The 26,311-nt window shown below is 41.1% G+C and overlaps 1 protein-coding gene across 1 annotated transcript; it reads right to left on the reverse strand.

Moving 5' to 3' along the window:
- Nucleotides 1-2: 2 nt before the first annotated feature.
- On the reverse strand, nt 3-25,679 carry fam83fa (family with sequence similarity 83 member Fa). The gene is made up of 5 exons (XM_038282451.1): nt 25,170-25,679; nt 6,199-6,366; nt 3,324-3,445; nt 2,436-3,226; nt 3-631 (listed from the first exon to the last, which is right to left on the reverse strand). Exons 1-5 carry the CDS (start codon nt 25,641-25,643, stop codon nt 582-584), a joined length of 1,605 nt encoding a protein of 534 aa, XP_038138379.1. The 5' UTR covers nt 25,644-25,679; the 3' UTR covers nt 3-581.
- Between the last annotated feature and the right edge of the window lie 632 nt (nt 25,680-26,311).

Raw genomic sequence — 26,311 nt, forward strand, 5'->3', positions numbered from 1 at the left:
TGTTTAAATTCTTCACACTTATGCTAAACATTTTATTCAAAGATTTTTATTCGTCCCATACAGACAGAGAGAACAATTATTGCTGATTGTCTCCTGATCTCCTGTGAGAAACATATTTGCTCCCTGGGTCATCATTTTACTGATGCCGTTGTTTTTTATTTAAGTTCAACATCAGAGTTGTAATTGTTGAGGACTGACATCATTTAATTTGTACATTTGTGTGTACAACACACTTTGTAACCAAAAGAGAAGAGACAGCCATCAATTGTCCAGTCACCATAGCAACCAGTTTGATGTAATACACCATGTGCTGTTCAGGCTAAAGTGAAACACTAAGTAAAACACTGAATAGTCAAATAATTTAATACAAAATGTAGAAAAAAACAAGAAAAGTGTCAGATGGCAAGCTGCCATTGACGGCACTTTTTTGGCTACTAAGAATCTCTAGCTGACCTTTAGTTCAGTAACATTTTCAGCACCTGCTGCTGATAAAGTGGTTTCCACCTGGTAACAGTTAAATCATGCTGTGACTCAGCTGCTGCACCAGGAGATTCAGTCTGCATGCAAGGCTGATTTTCTTCTCAAGACTGAATGCAGTTCTTCTTCTGATGCCGCCGGCGGCTTTTTAAACCTGAAGAAACAAAAAGAAGCAAAATAATCATTCAGCATCTCCGTCCACAGGCTAAAACAACCGATTCACAGCACCCTGTGACCGGCAATTGATCATAAAGGGAATTTCAAACTAATCAGATTTCAAATCTATGCTTGCTGTTGTAGAATTCACTCTTAGAGGAGCAAAGTTGCTGGCTTTGTTTCGCTGACTTTGCAGCAATGCCTCATACCAAGCATGCATGTGGCAACACGGGAAAACTCCCCTTTAACAGGAAGAAACTAGCGGAATCAGAACCAGGCTCAGTTTCTGTCTGTCATGACAGGCTGAAGATTTGAGAGGATGACATAGACACAAAAAAAACCCCACAGAAAATAACTGGGCCAACAGTATTTCTTTTTTCCACATGGAAGACTGTAGTTCTTACAGTAACTTGTTCCTAAAGAGAACTGAGCTGAGCCAGTTCTTATATCAGCAGGATGAAGTAAAGCACGTGCATTTGGTAACTTAGCCAATAAATCTAGGAGAGGGTTAAACCAACAATGAGAAGCAGAATTATGCACCTATAAATACTGATTTAGTGATATTTAGTTAATGTTTTATTCATTGTTTTTGCACGAGTCTGTCCTGCTTACTATATTAGCAATGTGAGACTCCAAAACTGACTTTCCTCGTCCGATTTACAGCTTATATTTTGTATTTCCTCCCTAAGCGGATGTGTTTTAAATGGTAAATGGCATGTACTTATATAGCACCTTTATTCAAGTCAGGTAACTTGACCAAAGCGCTTTCCACTACATTCATTCACCCATTCACGCACACACTGATGGTGGCAAGCTACATTGTAGCCACAGCTGCCCTGGGGCTCACTGACAGAAGCAGGGCTGCCGTACGCTGGCGCCACCGGGCCCTCTGACCACCATCAGTAGACAATGCAGGTGAAGTGTCTTGCCCAAGGACACACTGAAAGTCGGAGTCGGGGCTTGAACCGTCAACCCTTCGATTTCAGGGCAAACTCCTACATCCAACGCCACTGTCGCCCCCCGTTTTACTTTATAACCATTTCTCTCTTCCTATCAGGCCATTAAATTATCACTGAATTGCTGTATAGTCCAACTTAAATAGACCTATGGTCTATCTTAGTGAGATCTTTGCAGAACCCTCACTTAAAATCTTGTCAGGTGTGACCATCCTCATTGACTGTCAATGAGCGCTAACCTCCATGACCTCGTAAGACACGATTTTCTGTTGGATTGGACGCAAAATCAGATTTGTTGTGTTCTGGCTTTAACTGTATGTGCTCGACTTCATGGATTTTGACATAAAAACCAAATCCTAGCTCATCTTCTTAACTCCTCCCTTCCTAGACTGTACCACCTACTGAGCTAGTTTATCGTTACCTTTTCTAACATAAAAAGTGTTTATGTATCAGTGCTTCTGTCTCCTTCAACCTCCAGTTGGCCTTTGCAAAAGGCCAACTTAGTTCTATTCACACTTTCCTCTTTACTGTCACTGCATGCATGCTTGATGTAAGGGATTGCTGCAAAGTCAACCACACAATGCAAGGAAATGACTGGCTACAATCAGCTGGTTTTCCTTAAAGAACTTTCAACCAGTCTGACTGGATGAACTGACTGATCTTTAAGGTGTTTAAGATGACGTGTTGTACAGTGGTTCTTTATAAATAAGATGAATTCAAATTCCACTTCATTTGTTTAAGCTCTTTTAAATAAATTAGTTTGAATCATGGATGATTATGATTAATATGTCCATTGTTAAAAAATTCACTGAAGACATAAAAAGGAAATGAAATATGACCGCATACCATCTTCATCTCCGGTGTTGATGGTCTGCAGAGACACGCTCCTCTGGATGTGCTTTGACGGTTTCTTGGTTTTGAGTTTCAGAGGTCCTGGTTTATCCAGGATTTCAAACGAGTCCTCCAGTTCATTTCCAATCACACCGTTAGTCTCTGGTTCTTGAGAGGTGGCGGCGGGGCTCTGAGGGGTGACCACGCCTTCCTCTATAGTCTCTGTGTTCTGATTGGCTCCTCTGCCTTTCAAAAAGTGCCTGAAGGAACTGCGTGGCTTCTTTACACTAGTCCCTTCATTCTTCTTCAGACTCCCCTTTCCTTCCTTATCCTCTTGCTCTGTGGTTGAAGATGGACTTGGTGAGGTGACTCTGTCCGTCTTGTCCTTGCTGGTATGAAGGAAGCTGTTCTGCAGCCCGTTTCTCTGATTCATCCCACCAACCAGTAAATCTTTCTGAGTGGACAGGTCCTGTAAAGAACCTGTCAGGCCTAAACTGTTCCCAAAAACTAGGGAGTACTTGGGATTGTGGTACTTATGTGCAGGTACCTTTAGGTCAGTTTGTCTCGAATCGCCGACTGATACCTGAAAGCGAGACATGGAGACAGGCAAAGGCCGAATGTGCTCCACCTTTGGCTTTAGGATGGGTGTAGGAAGAGGAGGTTTGGTTATGCTGAACTCCTTGTAGAGGTCCACCTGTTCAGACACCGCGTACATCTCCCGGAAGTCACTGTCGAAGAAGTCCACAATTTGGCCAGTCATTACAGTAACTGTGCTCCTGTCCAGCCGGGATGAACTCCACGTGAAGCTAGAGGTTGGCAGAAAAATAGCCATGAAAAGATCAATGAATATTCTTTTTTAATAAACTGCAAAAATGTTTAGCAATGCCCAATAGGCTCATTTACCTGTAGGACCCAAACATGACTTTCTCCCCGTCGACCAGCATGTATTTAGAGGTCAAGGAGCCGGGCAGCTTTCCAAAAGACAGAGCGAGCCCCGCCCCTCTCACCATCCGCACACGAAGGTTCTGCAAAGAAACGCCCTCCTAATTACACATTGCCAGCAGCTCCGCATCCCTCAGGTGATCCTGAGCAAACACACTCAGCCTCATAAATGAAACACAACTGGCTGCGTCCCTCTCAACGGTTTAAACATTCATTCAGTCACATGTGGACAAACTGGGAGGAGGCTTGGCTTTCCTGTCAACACCTCAGTGGAGGCGACGCATCGAGTTTCTCTTTCAGCATCACTTCTCAGGGACAATGAAGGTTCGTTTGTAAGAAGTAAGAGTAACAGAGCTCTGCGCTCTGAAAAAGGCCTTTCACAGTGTAACTGAGAGCTCATCCAGTCTCACTACGCCATAAAACTCTGCATGCAGCAGATAAGGCTGCGCATTGTTCCCGAGAGGAGATAGGATGTCAGTGACTCAGTCAACTGCTGCTCCTTCAACTGCATCATGACAAAAACCTCATCTTCTGTAAACAAACATGTTTTACCATCTAGAAACTCAAATATAACATTTTGCCTGAATCTAAGTTCTCTGTTGAGATAATTAAGCCTGTTCAGATGACGCGCTTTAATTCGGGAGGTCAAATATTAAATTACATCTTCTCATTAAGTCCAAGCTTTTTTTTTTTTTAAAGCGTATCGGATGTTCTGTGGAGGCGTTCACAGCGAGGTCTGACGCATCCATCTATAATAGAGCTGAACCTCCTAACGTTTCCCTGGACCACTCACTGAGACAGGACTACAGGTCACAGCAGCACATAAAGCCATTTCCATCCTTCAAATGATTTTATTCTATTTCTAATAGAAATAAAATCCAACCTTATCCTTGGGCTGAGGGTGTACTGCTAGTTAAACATGTAGGGTATAAAATATGGATAAATGAGGAAAGTTCTTGTAGATTGTGACACAAGAGATTTGGATTAAACTATTTTATAGTTTATATATAGATACAATCTAGACCTAACTGTAAGATATATTGGTTTACTAAACTAAACCATGTAACCTGTTTAAATGAGATTAGCTCTAAGATGAGCTGGGTCTGATCTAGAAAGGATCCCAAGGGAAGATCCTTTATGACACCAAGTAGGTCACAAGTTCATTTTACCTCATGCCCACAATGCAGGAGCTTTTCAAACAATAAGTACCGGACCTCTTAGTTCTGGTTTAGTTCTATGTTCAGTTTATACCTTTGGCTCAGTAAAGTGGGACAACAATGCAAAAACAGTCTAGAATCGGGTAAAAATTTCTTAAATTAAGTGTATTTACCCTTGATTTGAGTAAATGAGATGATTTGCCAATGGAATGAGTTTTCTTTACTCTTAAAATAAGAAAATTAGATAATACCCACTTGAAATAAGAGAATACGATTGTTATTTTCTTTGTTTTTTAAATGTAAATTGTCTTGTTTCATTGGCACTGTCTCACTTAAAATTTAAACTGTTGCTTAAAATAAACTTAAAAGATCAACAGCTGTGGGTCCTTTACTTGCTGTGCTAAAATCAGACTGAAAAATGCTCAAATATATTTGTAAAACTTTATGGCTAACCCAAAATGGATTATGGGGAGATAACATTAAGCCTAAAATAGCAGTTTAGAAATAAGGCTGCTGTTGACAGTACTTCTTTCTTTGCCATTGAAAGTACTATTACTGAAACTGATCTCTGTCGTTCTCCTAATCTTCTTTTTAGCTGCAGTTTTGTTTTCTAGATGGTAAATCAAACCTGCCGTTAACTCGTCCACTCTATTGTTTCTCTCTGTCATAGTTTGTGCATCAGTCCCTGTGCTCCACTGAGTCTCATTGCTGATGGAGCAATTCCTGCCATTAACTCTATTTTACCTTAGAAAGTGACCACTAATAAAAAGCAAGTTTCTGCCACAGTGTTGGTTTCAGTTAAAAAGGTAAAATGTCTCTTAACTGTGACCACATGCTTGGATTACAGATTAATCATAAGAAAAAGACCTCGAACAATCAGTCATTCCTCTGCTAATTGATGAGACTGTATCGCAGTTTCTTGGAAGGAAGGAAGGAAGGAAGGAAGGAAGGAAGGAAGGAAGGAAGGAAGAAAGGAAGGAAGGATGGATAAACAGCCGGTTTGTCAGACCAAACTGACCAATGGTCAGAGCATTTGTTTTTTTACAAAATAAATTGATCTAACAGTGCGTAGCAGCGTTACCACGGCAGCAGGTCTGTCAGACCGATGTCTGGATCGGTCTCCTTCCTTCACATATTAGTGGGAGAAATTAACAACGCCTCCAAGATGGAGAAAAGATTAAAAATAAAAAATAAAAAAGGAATGAGCTTGATTAGGAAAAAAAAGATGATATGGGTGTAGCTCGTTAAAGAGTTTTTATGAGCTTGTTCATAAAAAAGTCCTGATGAGAACCTCGCTATCCAGGCTCCCAAACTGCTGATGTCAGATTTCAGACTTTTGCAGACTGAGCAGGAAACCTGATTATTCCCTTCTGTAAGTTTCATAAAGTGACTTTTCTTTAGAACAAAGAAATGATTATATCTGAACAATAAACCTGAAACAGGTAGAGCGTGGGATTAATGCCATCTTTTCAAATTTTAATCTAGCCTTTTAAGATGTCAAAGACAAATACTCTGAGCTCTTCTAATCATGTCTGAACTTAGTCCACGACTTTCCCTTAAAAACATCCCAGCGATCTTTCTAATCCACGATAAATGCAGTAAGATATTTTCTGGTAAAGCACTGCGTGTTAAGACAGCCTCCTCTCTCTGTGCTGCTTAGTCATGCTTTGTTTGCTCACCCGCAGATGCATGCCATTAATCTGCAACCGAGAGCACATATCCAGGAAGTGGGGAACTCCCCTGGCCTCCAACACAACGTAAACAGCCACCCCGCGGCGGGACGAGGCATCCAGCAGGTCCTGGAGGATCTGCAGGTCCGTTAGGAGGTCCATGACGATGGCCACCACCTGGGGAGGACGGAGACGGGTGGTGAGGGGTGCAGCTTCTTTATGAAAAAATACTTTACTCTTTTAAAATTTACATTAACATAAAAATATACTACAGCCATTAAGCTTCTAATAAACATCAAGCACAAATTTACCTCTTATGGAAGATTAAAGGTGACAAAATGAATATATATATGTATCATAAACTAATAAAATAAACCAAAATCAATAAATGCCTCATTAAATGTTCCACTAAATAATTTATTTTGAACATAATTAAATGTTTCATTACATGACCCATGCAATAAATACATGTACCATCAAATAATTAAAGGTAAAATAAAATAATAACAAACATCTTAATCCATTAAACACTTAAATGTACCGTTAAATTATAAAATGAACAAGTAAATAAAAAATGATGACAATAACTAGCTAAATGTCATCTTTGTTAAATAAATTCATTTAAATGTACATTTCATGATTTATAATGAATCTGTGCAGCAAAATCGTCATGAAATCAATTAAACTAAACTAATCTAACAAAGTGGGCGGGACTAGAGTCACTTCCATAGAAACCCTGATGTCTGATTGGCTGCTTCTGACTGAGAAAGATGATACAGCTTCTTCAACACTAACGCCATAAAAGTAAAAATGTTGTCTTTTAATTACAGCACACTGAATGAGCATTGAAATTGATGTCTCTAGTTCAGTCAATAAAACGTTCATTAGAGAACGTTAGATGGTTGTAATGAGTGGGCGGGGCTAAACTTGATTGGTTGAGATGTCTGGCAGCTCCCACTATGCTAGACCACAGCAAGCACTCTGCTAAGCTTATTTGATCTATTTTAGACAAGGAGTAAATTAAATCTTTATTCCCATAATTATTGATTGTTATGTTTTATACAAGCTGCTGTCATTTTCTGCAACCTTTGACAAGGATTGGGCAGATAAGGCAGGAAGTGTTTGTCCACCTGGATCCTGCGTGTCTCCTCTAACTCGTCACCCCAATCACAGGTCTGAGTATCAGGATGCTATAAAAAAATAATCTCTCTGTTGTATTGGTTTACTGCCCCAAAATGAACCAAATTTTCGATGAAAACTTTGTGACATTTTAAAGAAAACAGGGAACTCTGATCTTCTTCCAAGCTTGACAGCTATAACTCCAGTTGTTGTTAAAGCTAAAAATAACTATTGCCTTTGAATAACTGCTCTCACTGCAAACAAGGGAACGTTTAGTCAGTACACATTTTCTGGTAGTCATTTCCTGGCTCATTAAAATAATTACACAGCTGCCTGACATGAATGGTATAAAGCTGAGGTCACGGATTAGCGGACCGCAATCCGGACACAACCTGATTTAAAACATTTATAAATTACTGCATGTTGTCCAACTTCATTTGCACCAACTCCTGTTAATACGGTAAAGCCCTCTGGAGCTTCCAGGACCAGGCTGCATGTGATCCAAATTAGCCAATAAGCTGTGTCAGTTTGGCTTACTGCTGTGAGACACTTTTAGACGCAGCAGGCAAACCTCTGACAAGCTGGGTGATATGAAAGGAGAAGACCATGAGAAAAAGAGAGCAGAGAAAGTGTGGACTGCTGGAAGAACTGCGGTGAACTGGTGAAAGAAAAGTGAAATGGCGTGCTCAAAGATGACCCTGCACATTTAGAGGATGTTTGGCTCAACCTGCTGCTGTGAAGCAGGATTCTCCACCATGAACAGAATCAACAATAAATCTGGATCCAGGCTCAAAATGAGCTCCTTGATATGTGCTTGAGAATGGCTTAGTCTCCGGTTAAACCCAGGTTTAAAGCCTTGCAGGGCAGCCTAAAGCCCACTGCCAACATTAAGACAGAAAAAAGAAAGAAAAATAACAACTGGTCAGTTTAGCTGTTTTATAAAATATGCGAATCAGCAAATTGTCTATATACCAAACTGAACCATTTGTTGTTCTCTACTTCAAAAAACACTTTAGATTTTAAAATGGAAAATTTTCTATTTTTTAAAATATTTTTTGTTTAAAAAGTCAATGTATAACACGGATGCATAAACACATCATTTTATTTCAGTGTTAAATTCAGTTTAAAGTAACAGATTATAATTAAAAATGTCTCCGGACCTTTACTGGTTGATGATTTTCTGTATTTGGACCTCACTGATTTTTAAGTGGTTACCCAATAAAGGATTTCTACTCTAGTCACTAAAGTCATGTTCCCCGGTCTGATATCTGACCTAATTGTTCACTTTATTCACCTGCCTAACTTAGACTTAGACTTAGACTTCTTTATTTGTCATTTTGTATGCACAGGGTGCATACAGAACGAAATTGCGTTACATACAGCTTATGAACGTTGCATTGATATTTCAAATGGCACGAGTTATAGAAAAATACAAAAAGTGCAGCAGTGGTCAAAGTGTGAACAGTGCAGAGGATAAGAGACAGTGTGCAAGTTGCAGTGGTTCAGTGCAAAATGGCATTTGTGCAAAAAATGCGTTATTGAAAAATACAATGAGATGAACAATTTAAAGGGCTAAAAGTTAAAAGTTCAGCAGCATTTGATGCCCGATAATGTGCAATAGGTGCAGAGTTCGGATTGTGGATCAAAGGTTCAACAGTCTGATGGCAGTGGGGAAGAAGCTGTTGCACAACCTGGTGGATCTGCAGCGGATGCTGCGGAACCTCTTTCCAGAGGGCAGCAGGGAGAACAGTCCATGGTGGGGGTGTGAGGGGTCTTTGATGATATTACGGGCTCGGGACACACAGCGCTGTGATGAAATGTCCTTAATGGAGGGAAGAGGAGCCCCAATGATTCCTTCCGCTGTCCTCACCACCCTCCTCACATTCTTCCAGTCAGAAGCTCTGCAGCCTCCACACCACAGAGAGAGACAGCTGGTCAGAACGCTCTCTATGGTGCTTCTGTAGAAGGTTGTGAGGATGGGCGGGGGCAGGCGGGCTCTCCTCATCCTCCGCAGAAAGTACAAGCGCTTCTGTGCCCTCTTCACTAGAGATGAAGTGTTTACAGTCCAGGTGAGGTTGTCCGTGATGTGCACCCCCAGGAACTTTGTGCTGCTGACCACCTCCACAGCTGAGCTGTTGATGAGCAGTGGAGCATGGTGGGGGCGGTTTTTCCTGAAGTCGACGATGATCTCCTTCGTCTTCTCCACGTTCAGGATCAGACTGTTTTCACTGCACCAGTCCACCAGCTGCTCCACCTCCTCTCTGTAGTCCCGGTCGTTGTCGTCCCTGATGAGGCCCACCACTGTGGTGTCGTCCGCAAACTTCACGATGTGATTGGTGGTGAACCTGGGGACGCAGTCATATGTCATCAGGGTGAACAGCAGGGGGCTCAGGACGCAGCCCTGAGGGGAGCCCGTGCTGAGGGTGATGACATCAGAGGTGTTCTGACCGACCCGGACCGACTGAGGTCTGTTGGTGAGGAAGTCCAGCAGCCAGTTTCGAAGGGGTGTGTTGAAGCCCAGATGTTCCAGCTTTCCCACCAGGTGCTGTGGGATGATGGTGTTAAACGCTGAACTGAAGTCCAGGAACAGCATCCGCACGTGGGTGTTCTTCTCCTCCAGGTGGGCCAGGCTCAGGTGAAGAGCAGAGGAGATGGCGTCCTCAGTGGAGCGGTTTCGCCGGTAGGCAAACTGGAACGGGTCGAGTGTTGGGGGGAGACTGGAGACGATGTGTTCCTTTACCAGCCTTTCAAAGCACTTCATCATGATGGGAGTCAGTGCGACGGGCCGGTAGTCGTTGTAGCAGGTGACTTGAGGTTTCTTTGGCACTGGGATGATGGAGGCAGACTTGAAGCATGCTGGCACTGTGGCTTGCTCCAGCGAGGTGTTAAAAATGTCCGTGAGGACACCAGCTAGCTGACCTGCACACTCCTTGAGCACCCGCCCAGGTATGTTGTCGGGACCTGGGGCCTTCCGCGGGTTGACCCTCCTCAGAGTCTTCCACACGTCGGCTGTGTCAAGGCAGAGAACCTCCTCTTCCTGATGTGGGACAGCCTTCACTGCTGGAGTGCGATTTAGTGCCTCAAACCTCCCAAAGAAGTTATTTAGTCCGTTTAGGAAGTCAGCATCAACTTCATCCACCGGGGCAGGGGGCGTGTTGTAGTCTGTGATCGCCCGTATGCCTTGCCACATGCTCCTGGTGTTGTTGGCGTCGTGGAACAGATGCTGGATTTTCTGGTTATGGTTCCGCTTTGCTAACCTGATGGCACGGTTCAGGGTGGCTCTAGCTGTCCTCAGTGCCTCCTTGTCACCAGACTTGAAGGCTGAGTTCCGTGCTTTTAGCGCGTGGCGGACCTCCTCAGTCATCCAGGGCCGTTGGTTGGCTCGGGTGGTGATGGTCTTTGTTGTGCTGACGTCCTCGATGCAGTGGTTGATGTAGGCTGAAACAGTCATGGCGTACTCATCAACATTGATCTTGTTGTCATATGTTGCTGCTGATTTGAACATGTCCCATTCAGAGCATTCAAAGCAGTCCTGGAGTGCATCCATGGCCCCCTCCGTCCAGACCCTCACCTGCTTCACTGTAGGTTTTGCTCTGATCAGCAGGGGTCTGTATGCAGGAATTAGCATCACAGAAAGGTGGTCTGAGGAGCCGATGTGGGGGCGGGGGGCTGCTCTGAATGCGTCTTTTATGTTTGTATAAACTAAGTCCAGAGTGTTCTCTCCACGAGTAGCAAAATCCACGTGTTGATAAAAATGAGGGAGAACAGTTTTCATATTCGCCTGATTAAAATCTCCAGCAATGATGAAAACGCCCTCTGTGTGTGTAGATTGCAGCTCAGAGACAGTCCGATAGAGAACACTCATGGCCTCCTTTGTATCAGCGCTGGGGGGGACATACACCGCTGTGATGGTAACAACAGTGAACTCTCTGGGCAGGTAAAAGGGTCTGCAGCTAACAGTCAGAAGCTCTATGTCCGGAGAGCAAAAACTTGTGACTATTCTAGCATTTTTACACCAGTTGTTATTGATGTAAACACAGAGTCCGCCTCCTCGGCTCTTACCGCTGAGTTCTTTGTTTCTGTCGGCGCGGAAAGTAGCTAGCCCCTCCAGGCTAATGGCGTTGTCCGGGGTTGATGATGTGAGCCACGTCTCTGTCAGAATGAGAGCGCAACAGTCCCTAAACTCCCTCTTTGCTGAGAGCTCGAGTTGAAGATGGTCAGTTTTGTTATCCAGTGAACATACGTTGGAGAGCAGGATGGATGGAAGCGATGGTCTGTGGGGGTTAGCCTTTAGCTTGGCTGCTAAACCTCCGCGACAGCCGCGTTTCCTCGGCCGGCTGCACCGCTTTCGCTTGGCTCTCCTCCAGCGTGAGCCGCTCGACGGGTCCGCTGCATCGCAGGCCTCCGGGGCTTGATCCCGGAGCACTCCGGAGTCACGTAAACAGTCGAGCGTAGTGGTGGTTACAAGTCCAAATACACTGCATGATCGTAACTCCAGCAGGCGCTGGCGGTCCAGTGATGATCTGCTAGGTAGATAAGCAGTTTGCAGCGGGTTTGGCGGTATATTTTTATGAAAATCTCCGCAAGTTGGTCGGAGCTGTATGCCAGCCGCTGCCGCCAGGGGCGCCGCCATTTGGGGTTAGGGTTAGGTTAGGATCTTATCTTATGGTAAATGCTAAACTTTGCTCATTTCAATAGGTCATTTGTCCCAGAAGTTCAGAATTTGCAAAAGGGGGACAAAAACAGAGTTTTGTAAACATGACTCGACTCAAATGTTCTGCCAACACAAGCATCTGTCTCCTAACCTAATCCTCCCTGGTTACTAATTATCATTCATCATATCCACCTGCTCCTGCTGCTTTATATACTTCTAAGCCCAGCTATCTGGGCCAGATAATTGATTTTCCGTTTGTTGAGTTTGAGTTAGATATAATTTCTGATTTCCATCGTTCATGTTTTCGTTCTCGCCAGGCAGTGGTTAGAGAGGGTTTCTGTCTTGGTATTTCCTGATTGTGTCCTGGCTCTTGTCCGCTGAGCGCGCCCTGTTCCTGTTTTGGCTCAGTGGAGGGAGCTAGTTGAAAGTTCTGAAGTTTTCCTGGTGTCATGTCTTGATCTGCCACCCAACTGCTGAGCCTCCCTGTGTCCATCTGGGCATGTCTGCCTGAACTCTCTGCTGGACTCTGACGGACTCCTGGATCTCAGAACCCTCTTGTTCTGAACTGTTCCCTGACCTGGCTCGGACTTCTGCCTGTTCACAGAGGCTGCTGCATCAGGGACACTCCGGGCGGCTCCCGCCACATCTCATCTGGCAGTCCATCGACCGAATCCTACCTCATTTTTAAGAGTTGGACTGAATAGTTAAACCAGGTAAGTGACTCATTTGGATAATCATCTTCCGTCGGATTATCAGGGTCACTTACCTGTGGTTCTCCCAAAGCAGAGTGCCAGTGATGGATTTTGCCCCCCTCTCCCTGCAGCCGCTGCAGATCCACAGCTCTGCCTGTTCTGTTCTTGTAAATAAATGTTTTGAACTTTCCAACTATCTGCCTCGCCTGACTTCTGGGTCCTACTTTATGGTCTCATTACAATTGAAGCCCATATCCATAAGTGTCCATGTCCTGACGAACGACTCAAGATTTACAACACTATTATTGTCTATTTATTTTAAAGAAATAGTAATCATCAAGTTTTAACTAGTTTTCATTTCAGCGCCCTGGATCAATGAAACCTAAACAAAAGAAGCTGCCATCAGGGATGGGAGGGGTGAGGAGTGATGTAAAGAGGAGGAAAGATCTTCTCTTCCTTGAAAAATTCAAACAGACATTCAGTTAAAACTTTGTTGACTGTCGAAGAGGAAGTTTAGTTTTACAAGCTTCAAGGGAAACCAGCTGAAATTTTCCATTTCATTTCTCATTTCAGAGAAAACGGTGATAACCTTCATCGTCTTATTGAAGATGAAGTTTGCAAAATCACAACGGCCATAAAAAATGTACAGCAAAACATTTAAGTCTGGACTGTGAAAAAATAAGATTTGGAGAAAATATTTTACTTTATATTTAATTTTAATTTTTAATTGTGAATAGTTGATAAAGGACTCAGAACTAAAATCTACGTTAAAACTCAGGTACTATATTAAACCTTTACTCCTTTAACACAGGTTATACTAAACGAATGGATGTGGAGTGAAACAGATTAAATTTACTAATGTTTCATAACTGCAGCAGTAAAACATTTCTAATTGGCAGCAGAACTTCTCCGACCAGCCTGGTTGGAAAAAATGTCTTCAGTTGAACTTTGATATCTTGCAGGTTTTCCATGAAGCATTTAAAGCAATAAATGTTTCAGCACTTTATCTTCACCTCCTCAAGTCGCTGCTGTGACACGGATCTCCTGCAGCAGCCGATTCGATTGAAGAACCTGTTTCCCAAGGTGATTACAGGTGCTGCTGGAAACGGCTTGGCCCAAATCCAGTGACAGTTATGACTGAAATGCTTTAGAAATGATTTCAACATCGCTGTCATAACATGAGCAGAGTATTTCAGGCCATTTTCTCCTGAAAAGTTTATTATAGGTACTTTAGTAGAGCTTAGAGCGGATGTTTTGCATCGCTGAGGTCAGCCTGAATGTTTTCAACCTTTGTTTCCTTGTCAGACTTCATTTGTTTGCGGTTAGACTAGATCTAGGTGACTGAAAAAAAAAAAAAACTTTATTCAAATCAGAAATTCAAAAGTCAAAACTAATCATGTGTGACATCATACATCAACCAGCTGCTAGAAGCAACAGTTTCCTCCACAGTTATTAGGAGGAAATTGTTTTTTAACTTTTAAATCAAACGTATAGCATTTGTTTCACCGGCTTAATCTCGTACTTTTATTTTTTCCAAAATTAAACCTTTTATCTATTTCAGTTTTATCAAATAAATCTCCCATTCTTTTTTTAAAGCTTAATGGAGAACGTCAGCAAACTACACGGTTGGTTAAGCAAGTCTCAGCAAAGTTTGCATTTTATTTCCATTCTATAGTCAGAATAGTTGCTAAGAAGTTGTAAATGGCCTCTATCATTCCAAAACAACAGTTTTGAGCTTTTAACAATATTATAATGTTATTTTTTCATCACAAAGTAACATTTTGCTTAATTCATGCATATCTAAATAATCCAAATGTGATCTGCTGCCTGAGAAACAGAACGTCTCAGTTCCCCTTCATGTAGCAGCGGTGCATAACCGACTGAGTCACAACTCACCTGCTCCAGCGTACCATCTACTGTCTTCCAGTTTCTTATGCCAATAAAGTTCCTTAACTGTTGCTTATCTTTAGGGTTTCAATTTTAAAATATTCTTTAAAGGTACATAATCACATTATCTCCCATTATCCAGTTTGTTATCATAAATAAGGCTATACTCATAGCATCCATCCTCATAGTCTCAGATGGTCCCTTTTGAGCCTAAATAGAACTTCAGCACTGGGCGCCATGAGCTGAGGTCATAGACTTGGCGCCATCTATGAACGTTACAGCTGTTGGGTTCATAAATGTAGGTTTGCAAAAGAAGAACTGAAATACACAGTAATGGATACAATTTCTGCAGAAAGGAGAGACAGTTGAACCCCAGACTCAAACACACCGTCTCCCACTGGACCTCCTCCGCAGTGTTTTATTAACAGAACATGACGCATGGTTACAAACAGAGTATTGTTCTGACAGAACAATTGATCAGTTCATAAAGACAGGACGCTGCACTAGAATGGCAGGATGGTCTCCTGACTGAATCATGAGACAGGAGTGGAGCATCCCCTTGCACAAATGTTTCATAAGCACACATTAATTTTATAATTAGGGCTGCAACAACGAATCGATAAAATAAAAAAAAATCGACTTTTAAAAGCGTTGGCAACGAATTTCATCATCGATTAGTTGTGTCGCGCGATTAATGCGTTATCTGCCACCGCCGTCATCACTGCCACTTGAAAAAAAATACGGCAGAGCTAGCCAGCGCTGCAGATGAGCAGTGTTGCCAACTCAGCGACTTTTCAGACCCCTCCAGCGACTATTTTTGAAAAAAGCGACTAGCTACAAATCTGGCAACTTTTTACGGTGTCACTGGCGGCTTTTGGAGACTCTTACGTGAAAGCATGTATCGTTCCTACTCTGCCGTGGGGCGCCTCCCCCATCCCAACCCCGTTCTCCCGCAGGAGTCCCTCTCAGCGCTGCAGTTAAAGCAGCAGGATGTTTACCCTCAGCGTCCAGACTGCAAATGAAGCGCGCATGCGCCGGGATTGACGGCGCAAATTGATCACAATAATTAAAATAGTCTTTATAAATAAATTAACTTGCAAATTATGAGGGCAAGGCTTTTAAAGTTTAAATCTTCTGGCAAAGATAAAGTAAAGAAGATCCTGCAATTTATGGAAGTAAAGCAGAATAAAATCCAGCAAGATCAGTAATATGTCAATTAATTATCTGCCACATTCCCATGTAAATATCTGTCTTTGGAGGATGTGTTTTTTAGCACCCCTAGTTCTCTCATTTTTATTCCAAATACAATTTATAATTTGAATCACAGGGCTATTTTTATCTCTATGGTTCAGTATTTTCTCAAGTAGCAACTTTAACTGCTATACTTTCCTGTCTTAAAAGGCAGAACTCTTCTAGTCTAAAAAAAACTCATTTGTTGAAATGGGGGGGCCTATTGTTTGAACCCCTTAGGGGCTTTAAAAACAAAAATGTCTTTTTTTGCGCTTTATGAAACAAAGTAGCCTATATTTTGTGGATGTACAGCTACATTTCTCATGTAAGTTTGCGTAGTTTTAACACAAACATTTATTTTTGATATTGCACCAGTACAGTTAATGAGAAACCTGTACTTGTGTGCTTGTTTGTTCTGTCTAAAAGGTTTATTTTGGAATAAAGAGGTTGATATAAAAAATATTTTTTGTCCGATTCATCAATTAATCGAAAAAATAATCGGCCGATTCATCGATTTTTAAAATAATCGTTAGTTGCAGCCCTATTTATAATCATCATTTTTTTTTTTTTTTTTTTTTTTTTTTTTTTTTTATAATCATCATTGAATAAACCTAACAGCCCCAACATTAAGACTCTTTCCAGGAAGTGGAAGTTTTTAACTGCTAATCTGCAAAAGCCACTTTTCTTTTTTGTTTTTGGCTTAGAACAATCATAAACTTTGTTTAGCCATCAGAAGTGGTGACATAGGGCAACATCAGATGGGCAGCACAGCGACAGAAGTATTTCGTTTTTAGTTTAATTAATAAATTGCATCGAGAGTAATATTTGCAAGAGATGCTTTAATTTAAGCCATTTTAGTCCAGCAATTATAGACAAACACATTCTGATAAAAAAAAAAAAACTACTTATAATCATGAGCCTATTATGATCTAAAATCTAAAAATCTACAATTTTTTCACACCATTTTTAAAGGTTAATGACTTCTCTAAAAATTATTAATTACAATTTAATTAAACAAAGACCTTCAGGTTAGATGGTTTTTAAACATAAAGTTTATTTTATCACAATTACCTGGATTTTTAAAACCTTAGCATAACAATGTAATGTCATTGGAGAGGCTTTCTGAGATTTTTATTGTTTACATTAGAAGCTAAGATTTCATAACCTAAAAAAGTTTGACTTTTTGCAAAGTTCTGATAAAATCTGCTCAGAAACACAATATCCTGGAACTGAGGAACAAAAACAGCCTTATCTTCAGTTACAGGAAACAACTGTTTCAGCTTACGGAGGTCATTTAAACCAGCTAAATAAGAGTTCCCTCTTCTTTTTTCCCTGCAGGGTGGTGCTTAACACATTGGTAGAGACACAAACTTTGAACCTTCAGGTATTGTTAACAGCTCAGGTGGCTTTCAGAAAGAGTCAGGATGTGGATCGATTTACTCCTTTTCTACTCTTTAGGGCAACAAGCTGGAACTGAGACAAAACCTGGACAAGTTGGTCTGTTTACCACCATGTTGTCCAGTGTAACCAGTTTTTTAATTCTTTGAGTAGATAAAAGATTCCAATCCCTCTATCAAACTAATCAGCTGCATGGTTGCTATAAATTATAGCCATTTAAAAATCATCCTCTGTTTGCATCAACATGGCTTTGAGAGAACATCTGCAAAGATTCCATCTGGCTAATAGGGAACCCTAAACTCCAGCCAGACTGAGCCTGGTCGAGTTTTTTCTCTCCACTGTCACTACAAACATGCTTAGTGTGAGGGATTGCATTCGAGTCAATGAGTCGATGCAATCAACTGGTTTTCCTTTGATAGAAAATCATTGAATCAATATGACTGGAATATCTGGTGAACTGTAAAGTGCCTTGAGATGAAGTGTGTTGTGAATTAGTGCTATACATATAGTATAAATAAAGTAAAATGAATTGATTTAAATTAAACTGAAAGATCAATTTAAGGAAAAGAAGGTTTCAGCACATCTAAGAAAACTTCATTAACTCCAGGAAGTGTGTCCTTGATTTAAAGATGAAGCCTTGGTGAACATTCAGACATTTAGGCTCATCTCTCATTCATTCGCCGTCTGAAGTTCTCCCACTGCAAACCTATCAGCCTCACGCAATGCAGCGGGGGAGGGGACAATGCCTACAGCTTAGACTGATTTACGCTCGGAAACCAGGTTGTCTGAGTCTGTGTAGCAGTTAACGAATGCCCCCCCCCTACTTCCGCAGACAATCTGCTGTGCCTCTCCGAAATTGTAGGTAACGGCAGACAGTGCTGCAGACAGGAGGCCTCTGATTGGTCAAATCTACATCCGCTCTACACTATCCGTATCTCCTGTTTGGTACCTTACCGGCTTGTTTTGTTTGTATGACCGCCATTGTGGAAAACGACTTGTGATGTTGGACCAGCTAGAAGAGCGAGGTGCGTCAGAACGCTGGGACCCTTTTTCCACCTGGATCCCCGCTCTTTTTCGCTCTCATGTCTCTCTGTTTTCGGACAAACTTTCGTCCACTTCCTAACCGCCTCGGCCGTATTTAGACCCACAGCTAGTTCCTGATTGTCCTTCTTGCGTTGAGGCGTGGAATAACATAGCACAGACCATCCTTCAAAATTTTCAAAACTATCTGTGTCATACCTTTTGCAAGCTCATTGCAAAACACTGTGGCAGGAGTATAACCAGCACTAGACAAACTTTTGTCATTTTGTACACAAAGGGTGTATACAAAACGAAATTTTGTTCAGTGCAGCTCTCAAGACATTTCAATTTCTTTAAGTGCAGCAGTGATAAAATGTAAACATGGTGATCCACTTGAGCAGCAAAGTCTCCATTTCTCATGCTAATAAAAGTCCCTAAGGGGTATTGAGTATGGGTGTGCTAGTCTGACCAGATATGCTCATCTGACAGAACAGCGGCTACCCCGCAATGCTGCGTTTTCTTTGGGTAGAAAATGATCATTGGTCCATTTGGGAATCCTTCTGAACCTGCTCACCTCAGCCCTGCTTTCAAAGCTGGCTCTCTGTCTGCTGACGGGAGAAATCATCTGCCTACAAACTCAGCCTTAGTCCAAAGGGCGCTGGACATGTCTTTAACGAATATGTGTAAATGAGGAGGTAAATGTCTTTAAAATCACAGTTTCTTAATTTCAATATAATTTGGAAAACTAAGCGTAGCCAGTGTTTGTGCTGAAATGTGCTGCCACTGCAAAATGCTGGCGAGAACCCTGCTTTGTTAGGAAGCCAGAGAACCTGGAGAGAAATACGCATGCATGGGGAGAACATGCAAACATGATGAAAGACCTCGTCTGAGCATTAAAACCCAACAGTTACAGACTCCACCATCATGCCGCCTCTCATAAAGCTTTATTATATTTTTAAAAACACCAATGTTGCTTCTTGATGCAATACCTTCCAACATCTGTTCCCACCAGCAGACCTTTGCTTTTTTCCAGCTGCTGATTCTTTTTTCGTCTCCAGAAAATGTTTTTGACAGATCCGAACATGAATGACATTTGATGCAGGACTGCTTTTGTTCTCCTGAGTCATCTCAGCAGTTATAAGCTCATTTTCCACCTACCAATTATTTTTATGGTTTCATAAGTCAACATTTAACATAATCCTTCCCTGTAAAAACCAACCGGCCCGTGTGGATGTTCGCGTCTCACTTTATTTATGCAGGTTGAGAGATGTTGGAGCATGAAGACTCTCATTAAGTGCCTGACAGGCTTTTATGGGCGAAGGATTTAATCAACCTGCAGGGAGGAAATCACAGCATGTGATTGATAAATGTTTTACACACGCTTCTATAAAAACTCCATGAACTTCATTTTCTGCAGAAGTTCTCCTCCTGAGGCGTTTACTGTCCTTTGTGGCGTCGGATCAAATGAGTGTCATGTCTCCACTAAGCTAAAGCGGCTTCTGAAGGTGCTTTAGTATGCACACCTGGCCCTTAGCCGATCAGATGCAGAGGTAAAATGTCTGAATGAACGAGCGAAACATAGAGACCGCCTTTTTGTTTGTTTGTTGTTGTTTGTTGTTGTTTTCATGCTTCAACATCTATTGGATTATTTTCTAATCCAGCCTGTTGGAGGTTTAATCCCACCGCTGTGCATCCAGATGTGAAGCTGACGGTTACAGCAGCACCTCTCCATCTCCAGCGCCGTTGACTCAGCTTGTTAAAACTTGTTTACGACACTCCTTTTTATCACTCCTACTGCTTCGATTAACCCTTTCCTGTTTTATGTATCCAGAAACTTCTGCTGCAATAACTTTCAACTGTAAACACAAAGTGGGTCCGACCAGCACTTTTTAGGGGTTTAAAAACACATTAAAAGCATGTTTCTGATGTAAAAGGCTTTATTTAGTGAAAAAATTATTAGTATTAGAAAGAAGCTTTAAAGTCATAGGGAAGTAGTGCGGTCTTCCAGCAGTAGCCTACCACGCGTTATCAGAGCACGGATTCCATGGATAGAATAACCTTTCAAAAAGATGCGACGTACATACGTTCTTTTTCGTCTTCATAATGCATTGTTTGGCTGATGCGACTTAAACTCCGGAGCGACGTGTATATGAAAAACACGGTGATTAATCGTTAGCGCACACGACCCATCTACAGAGCCCTCAGTCCTCGATGCGGCCGACCTGGATTCAAATCCGGCCTGTGGTCCTTTGCCACATGTCTCTCCCCCTCTCTCATCCTCCTTTCCTGTCAGCCTACTGTCCAAAAAACAAAGAAAAAACAAGCAACTATTGCTGTAAAAACTTAAACAATAATCAATTAATCATTAAAGTCGTAGTGAAAAAGCCGTTCCAACCGTTGCATTTCCGAATTCTCCCGAGCGGTGCCCGACTTTACACGACTGAATTAAGTGAATGTGATTGGTTGATTATCAAGGGGGCGGGATTGTTGTGGTGGAAGGTTCGCAAGCAAGTTTGATTGTGGCCGGTTCATCGGAAGCATCTTGCTAACCAGTTAGCATCTTAGTGTTAGCACGTTCCCAATGGGAAATTCCATTGGGACCAAGTAGCACTAAATTGGTGACTTAGAAACGACGCTGTCAAGGAACGCTATGGACAGCGGAAACATGCAAGAGGAGGAGAGTTTAGTGTCGGAGGTCGTGGATGAGTCTCCTCCGTCATCCATTTTTTATTTAGAGGAGGAAAGCGGGGACGAAGATGTTGTGGAAGAGGACGCCAGGGCGGCAGAAGCTTGGTTTGGTGTAGAAGGCTTCCAGCCGTACATGTTTGAGCCCTTGCCTCGCAACGCTGCCAGTTCTGTTAGCTCTACGCCTGCCGAAGACACAGACGTCCATCCCCGTGAACACTGGGACGCAACTCAATGGGAAAGGAAAGGATTCTGGTTTTTTATTTCAAATGTTGTGTATATTAGCTGACAGATGGTAAGACCGAAAAAATTTGATTGACAGATGACCGCAGACATGTTCACAAGTCATTTTTTGCAAGTCCAAGTTAAGTCTCAAGTCTAGAGTAGGCCTGTTGAAATATTAAATTAATCACACAATAAATTCTAATCACATGATTAATAAAAATAAGTTAATTTGCATGCTTGCTTGTTTCTCCTTGTGTTTTCATCTCCTTCACTGAGACGGTATAGCTTAAAGGTCGCTATTATATCTATGGAATGATCATTATCTTGAACTGGTAAGTGAAAAATACATGCTTATACGGCACGTAGCGTTGCGTCAGTGACGTCAGTGCTACATGACTGTTTGACAGCCCCTCTGCCGTTTTTTTTTTTTTTACCTCTGCTGTGTGCGGGTAAGGTGAGCGGCGTTCAGTCAAGTTAGTAAAACAAAAAACACTTAAAAAATAAAATATTGTTCACAAGTCGGAAATCGCGAGTCTCGGTCGAGTCTGAAGTCATTAAATATGCGACTTTAGTGCGACTCGAGTACGAGTCACAAACTCAAGTCCCCACCTCTGCCATTGATATATGATTGGCTGAATTTAGGTGTTCAGGCTGACGAATAACTAACTGGCCTGCATAGGACAACGAAAAAAAACAGATTTTAAGACAGGATTTTTTTTTTAAAGAATTTTTTCTGTCTGATAAAGATTACATGCATATACATGTTTAAGCCAGAATGATTTGACATTTAAATATGACTTCCCCACAACTTTAAAACCGTGGGAACCTCAAAAGCTCATCAAAAATGCTGCAACCAGAGTTCTGACAACCACAAGGAAACCAAGTCCTAGCAAACCCCCAGAAGTCAAAGGAAAATACTTCATGTTTATTTTTTGTCTCCTCAGGTCATCAGAGATCTGCTAACTCAGTGATCCAAGGGCCAGAACTAAACCAGATGAGGCAGCGTGATGTTTTATTTCCTTAGCGGAAAAAACAAAAAGCCTGAAAACCTGAGATGTGCAGAAACTGTTTGTTCCTTTAAATCGAGACATTTCCGCTTAGTTTGGCTGCTGTTGATGAAAGCTCTCACTAAAGCGCTGCCGAATCACTGATGAATGCCTGAGGACACACTGATCTCACAGTTTAAAAACATTTTAAAAACATAAATTTTTTTTTGTATATGTGACACTATAAAGAGTCTTTTTTTATTCTGCATTTTACTGTTGATCCCTTTATTATGTGAACCTGTGTATTTTTCTTTTGCCAGTCATACAGTCACATTATTAAATCGTATTCTATTAACTGCTTGTAATCTTTCAACCAAATGTTGAAAAAATATGGAGCACATCCCTTTAAGGGCTAGAACCAAATAGCTGTAATTATAATTTTATTTCCACTTGATGAAGTGAAAATGATGAACACAGACATGCTGTAACCTGCGTTCTGATCTCTGTTCTTCAGAGACTCTTCAGATGACATGTAATCAGCAAAGCCTCACCTCAACATACAGCTTAAACTATTTATATAACAAGATTTATATCCCCTAAAAGTGATCAAAGGGTGACATAAATGCTTCAAAAAGTAATGATCCGCTTTTTGTGAAGTGAGACTCCACTTCTTTCGCAACAGACTGGTTTTTGTGAAGGATTTATGAGCAATATTGGCACATTTTATGAGGAATTTAACTAAATGCTGTTGCTGTTACATGATGTCAAAATGCTTTTTAAAGCAATGTTCATTCTGTTAATGTTCTAACAGACAGTTTATCTTTTATAAGTTTGAAAAATAAAATAAACAACACGGAAATGATCCCCACTTGTGTTGTGGCTATTATTTAATGACTAACCTATATTTCAATAATCAGGAGATTAAACATATAAAAGCTTGTATGCTCCTCATGGGGATTTAAAAGAAAACTATTCAGCAGCAGCTACGATTGTCATGTTGTTTAAAGAGAAATGATTCATAGGTAGGACTCACGAAGAGTGACGGTAATTGCTCTAACTGTAGGGATATTTGTCACCTGATCACCTCCAGCCAATAAGAAAATCATTTCAGGGTAATTATGTCTGCCTGCTGTGAGCCCAAGTAGGCCAGAGGTGTTTTTCAGTCATTGCAAAGGATCCGCCTGAGATCAGTTTACACACAAACTGCAGCTCAGACGTTTCTGTAAATCCAGTTATCTTTTCTAGCAGTTCCTGCTCTGTGAATGTTTTTACTGCTTAAAATCACAAAGACATGAAGATCATGCTGTAGGCAACGGAAAGGTGACTTCTTAAAGCTACTTAAAGTCAATAACAGGAGTTTTCCCTCGTTTGACAACAGAAACAAAGAGCTTTGAACTAAAGGTACAGTTGATTTATTAAAGTACCTCATGGTAAAGAAAGTTAAGCCTAAATACACATTTACACCCCGTTTGTAAAAAGGGGCGGTACCGCAGGTCATTCATCCCTGCTGCAACCACACTCTACAATGCGACACTAAAACGAGAATAACTTGTGCAATTACTATTGAATACCATGTACAATACCCTGTTTCTTTAGATTTGATACCCAATGTATTAACTATATACATAAATATCTGTAAATACCCTGTGCAATAACCCTATATATATATATATATATATATATATATATATATATATATATATATATATATATATATATATATATATATATATATATATATATATATATATATAGTAAATACCCCATGCACCTGTTGTTTCTTTCTTTGGAACCTTCTTCTTCTCTTTTTGACTATTTGATTTGATGGAACAAGTAAATTTCTTCACTCTGAGATTAACAAAGTCAATCAGTCAACCAATCAATACAAAAGCACAAACTGATTTGCTGTTTTTTTTTTTTTTTATGTATAAGCAAGGGGCTTTAGTTTATTTGTTCAAAAAAATATAAAAAAAAAAATTTACTCCAAAGGAAAACATTTATGTTGGTGACTCATTTTTAATGAGTTGTTGTAGATTTTCTCTCGATAGAACGACTTCCGTCACTGATATGCAAACTAAATGCTCCCTCAGAGTCAATATTTTAATTCTTTTGTCCAAATAATTAACTCTCTAGTGGTTGTATCTTTTAAAAAGATACACACACAATAAAAATCATATTTTTATTATAAACCTAAATTTGCCTGTTTTTGATAATTATTTCAGATAATTGGAGAGTTACTTTGGTTCTTTCACTTAAAAAAATATTGTCTTATGAAATTGCCAAAGGTGGGTAGTGTACGCAAAATTTGTACTTAAGTAAAAGTAAAACTACTTCACCATATTTTTACTGAAGTAAAATTTAAAAAGTAGCCTTTAAAGAAATTACTCAAGTAAGATTATGAAAGTATTTAGTAAAAATGCTACTTAAGTACTGAGTAACTGATCTACTGACTCCCCATGATCATAAAAACTGATTTCATGTTGTTTAGAGCTTTAGGTTGATGAAGACTCCCAGTCATCCAGGTCATAGTCATTCCGTAAAAGTTCCCAAAAAAAATCCACTGGATTGGATTCCAAGATTTGAGGACTTTTTCAAAGATTTTTTTTTTTTACTTTTACGTAATTTTGAGTTTTAGCACTTTTTCATTAGTTTCTGAATGTAGAAAAAGTTAAATTTACAGTTATACTGCAGACTCAGCAGATGGAAAATAACATTAAACCAAAAAAATATAAATATATACTGTATATATAAATACAAATAAGAAAGTATGTCAGAATGCTGCATATAAGCTTTAAAAAAAAAAAAAAGCTAAGTTTTCATGACTTAAGTTATTGACAATGGATGGAGCCACCAGAAGTAAAAGCAGTGATAAATATAATTTATCATACATTTACCTTAAGTTAAAGTAAAATCCTGTAAAAGAAAAAAAGTTACTCTAGTAAATATAACAGAGTAAATGTAACTAATTAATAGCCACCTCTGGACATTACTTTGTTAAACTTTAATTGTATATTTTATTTTTCTCTGATTATCTCTGCTCTGTTTACAAATAAAGGATGTTTTTCAGGAAACATGGTGTTTTACCTTATGTGAACCCTGGATGAGTCTCCGTACCACCTCCTTGATGTGGGGCCCGGGCTCCTTGGGCGGATGGGTGTAAACGGACACCCGGGTCACCCCCTTATACACCCCGCTGCTGGCCGGCCAGCCGATGTCCAGAGACGGCACCTCGGTGTCGGACATCTGCGGCCAGTAGGTGGAGTGGACCCCGGAGTCCGCGCTGGAGGCCTCCCTGGGCTTCTCCTCCCCGCCGGGCTCAGAGTCGCTGTCCGTGTCGTACTCCTGGAAGGTTTCTCTCATGACTTTGACCTCCTTGGCGCAGAGGAAGTCCTTGATGTTGTCCTCCTTGAGGCGCATCTTGAAGGCTCCGTCTCCGCTCCTCAGCAGCTGCTCCAGGGCCGCCCGCTGCTCCTCGCTGTAGTAGAACTCCGGCCTGGACTCCGGGACCTTCTCGTTGACGTGCTCATCGTCCATGCACACCAGCTGGGACTCCGCCATGGCCGAGAGGAACTACTGGCTCTCTGACTGCTGCTCAGCAACATCAGCTACAGTTAGAGGAGCCGACAGGTGTGGGAGGAGCTCAGGTGGGAGCAGGGGGCGGGGCTAAGAGACAGACCTGAGGTTCCCACAATCTTTACTAGAAAACCTGCAGAATAAAAACCAAGGAATAAATTAACAATTTCCAAGTGGCAAATCAAAACAAGCAACAAAAATACAATTAATTAGAATCAAAGCAAATAAAGACCTGATAAAACGAGTTGGACTGCAACTAATAATACCTGACTCAACGTTTAGCTCTAAACAAATGGGTTTTTAAATTTGACTTAAAAGAACTCAGACTTTCAGCCCTTATAAGTCCACTGATAGTTTGTTTCATATAAGTGAAGCATAGAAACTAATGCTGCCTTTATGTGGTACATGAAGGCAGCATTGCATCCAAAGCTGTGGAACCAACTACCAGTTTTAGTCCGTGAGGCAGACACCCTGTCTACTTTTAAGGCTAGGCTTAAAACTTTCCTTTTTGATAAAGCTTCTAGTTAGAGTGGCTCAGGTTATCCTGAGCTATCTCTATAGCTATGCTGCTATAGGCTTAGACTGCTGGACGACATAGGGACCCCTTTTTCATCATTCTGCTTCATTCTATCTCTATTCTCCCACTCTGCAGA

This window comes from Cyprinodon tularosa, unplaced genomic scaffold (genome assembly GCF_016077235.1).
Source record: "Cyprinodon tularosa strain WSP-4 unplaced genomic scaffold, ASM1607723v1 ctg104, whole genome shotgun sequence".
Lineage (NCBI taxonomy): Eukaryota > Metazoa > Chordata > Actinopteri > Cyprinodontiformes > Cyprinodontidae > Cyprinodon > Cyprinodon tularosa.

What these genes read in the sequence shown, in the direction of transcription:
- fam83fa (XM_038282451.1), bottom strand. Translation starts at nt 25,643, where the DNA reads ATGGCGGAGTCCCAGCTGGTGTGCATGGACGATGAGCACGTCAACGAG. An exon ending in TCATCCAGGGTTCACATAAG is followed by an intron (nt 6,367 to 25,169) that starts GTAAAACACCAT and finishes CGTCCTCCCCAG; the next exon opens with GTGGTGGCCATCGTCATGGA. An exon ending in TTAATGGCATGCATCTGCGG is followed by an intron (nt 3,446 to 6,198) that starts GTGAGCAAACAA and finishes GTTTCTTTGCAG; the next exon opens with AACCTTCGTGTGCGGATGGT.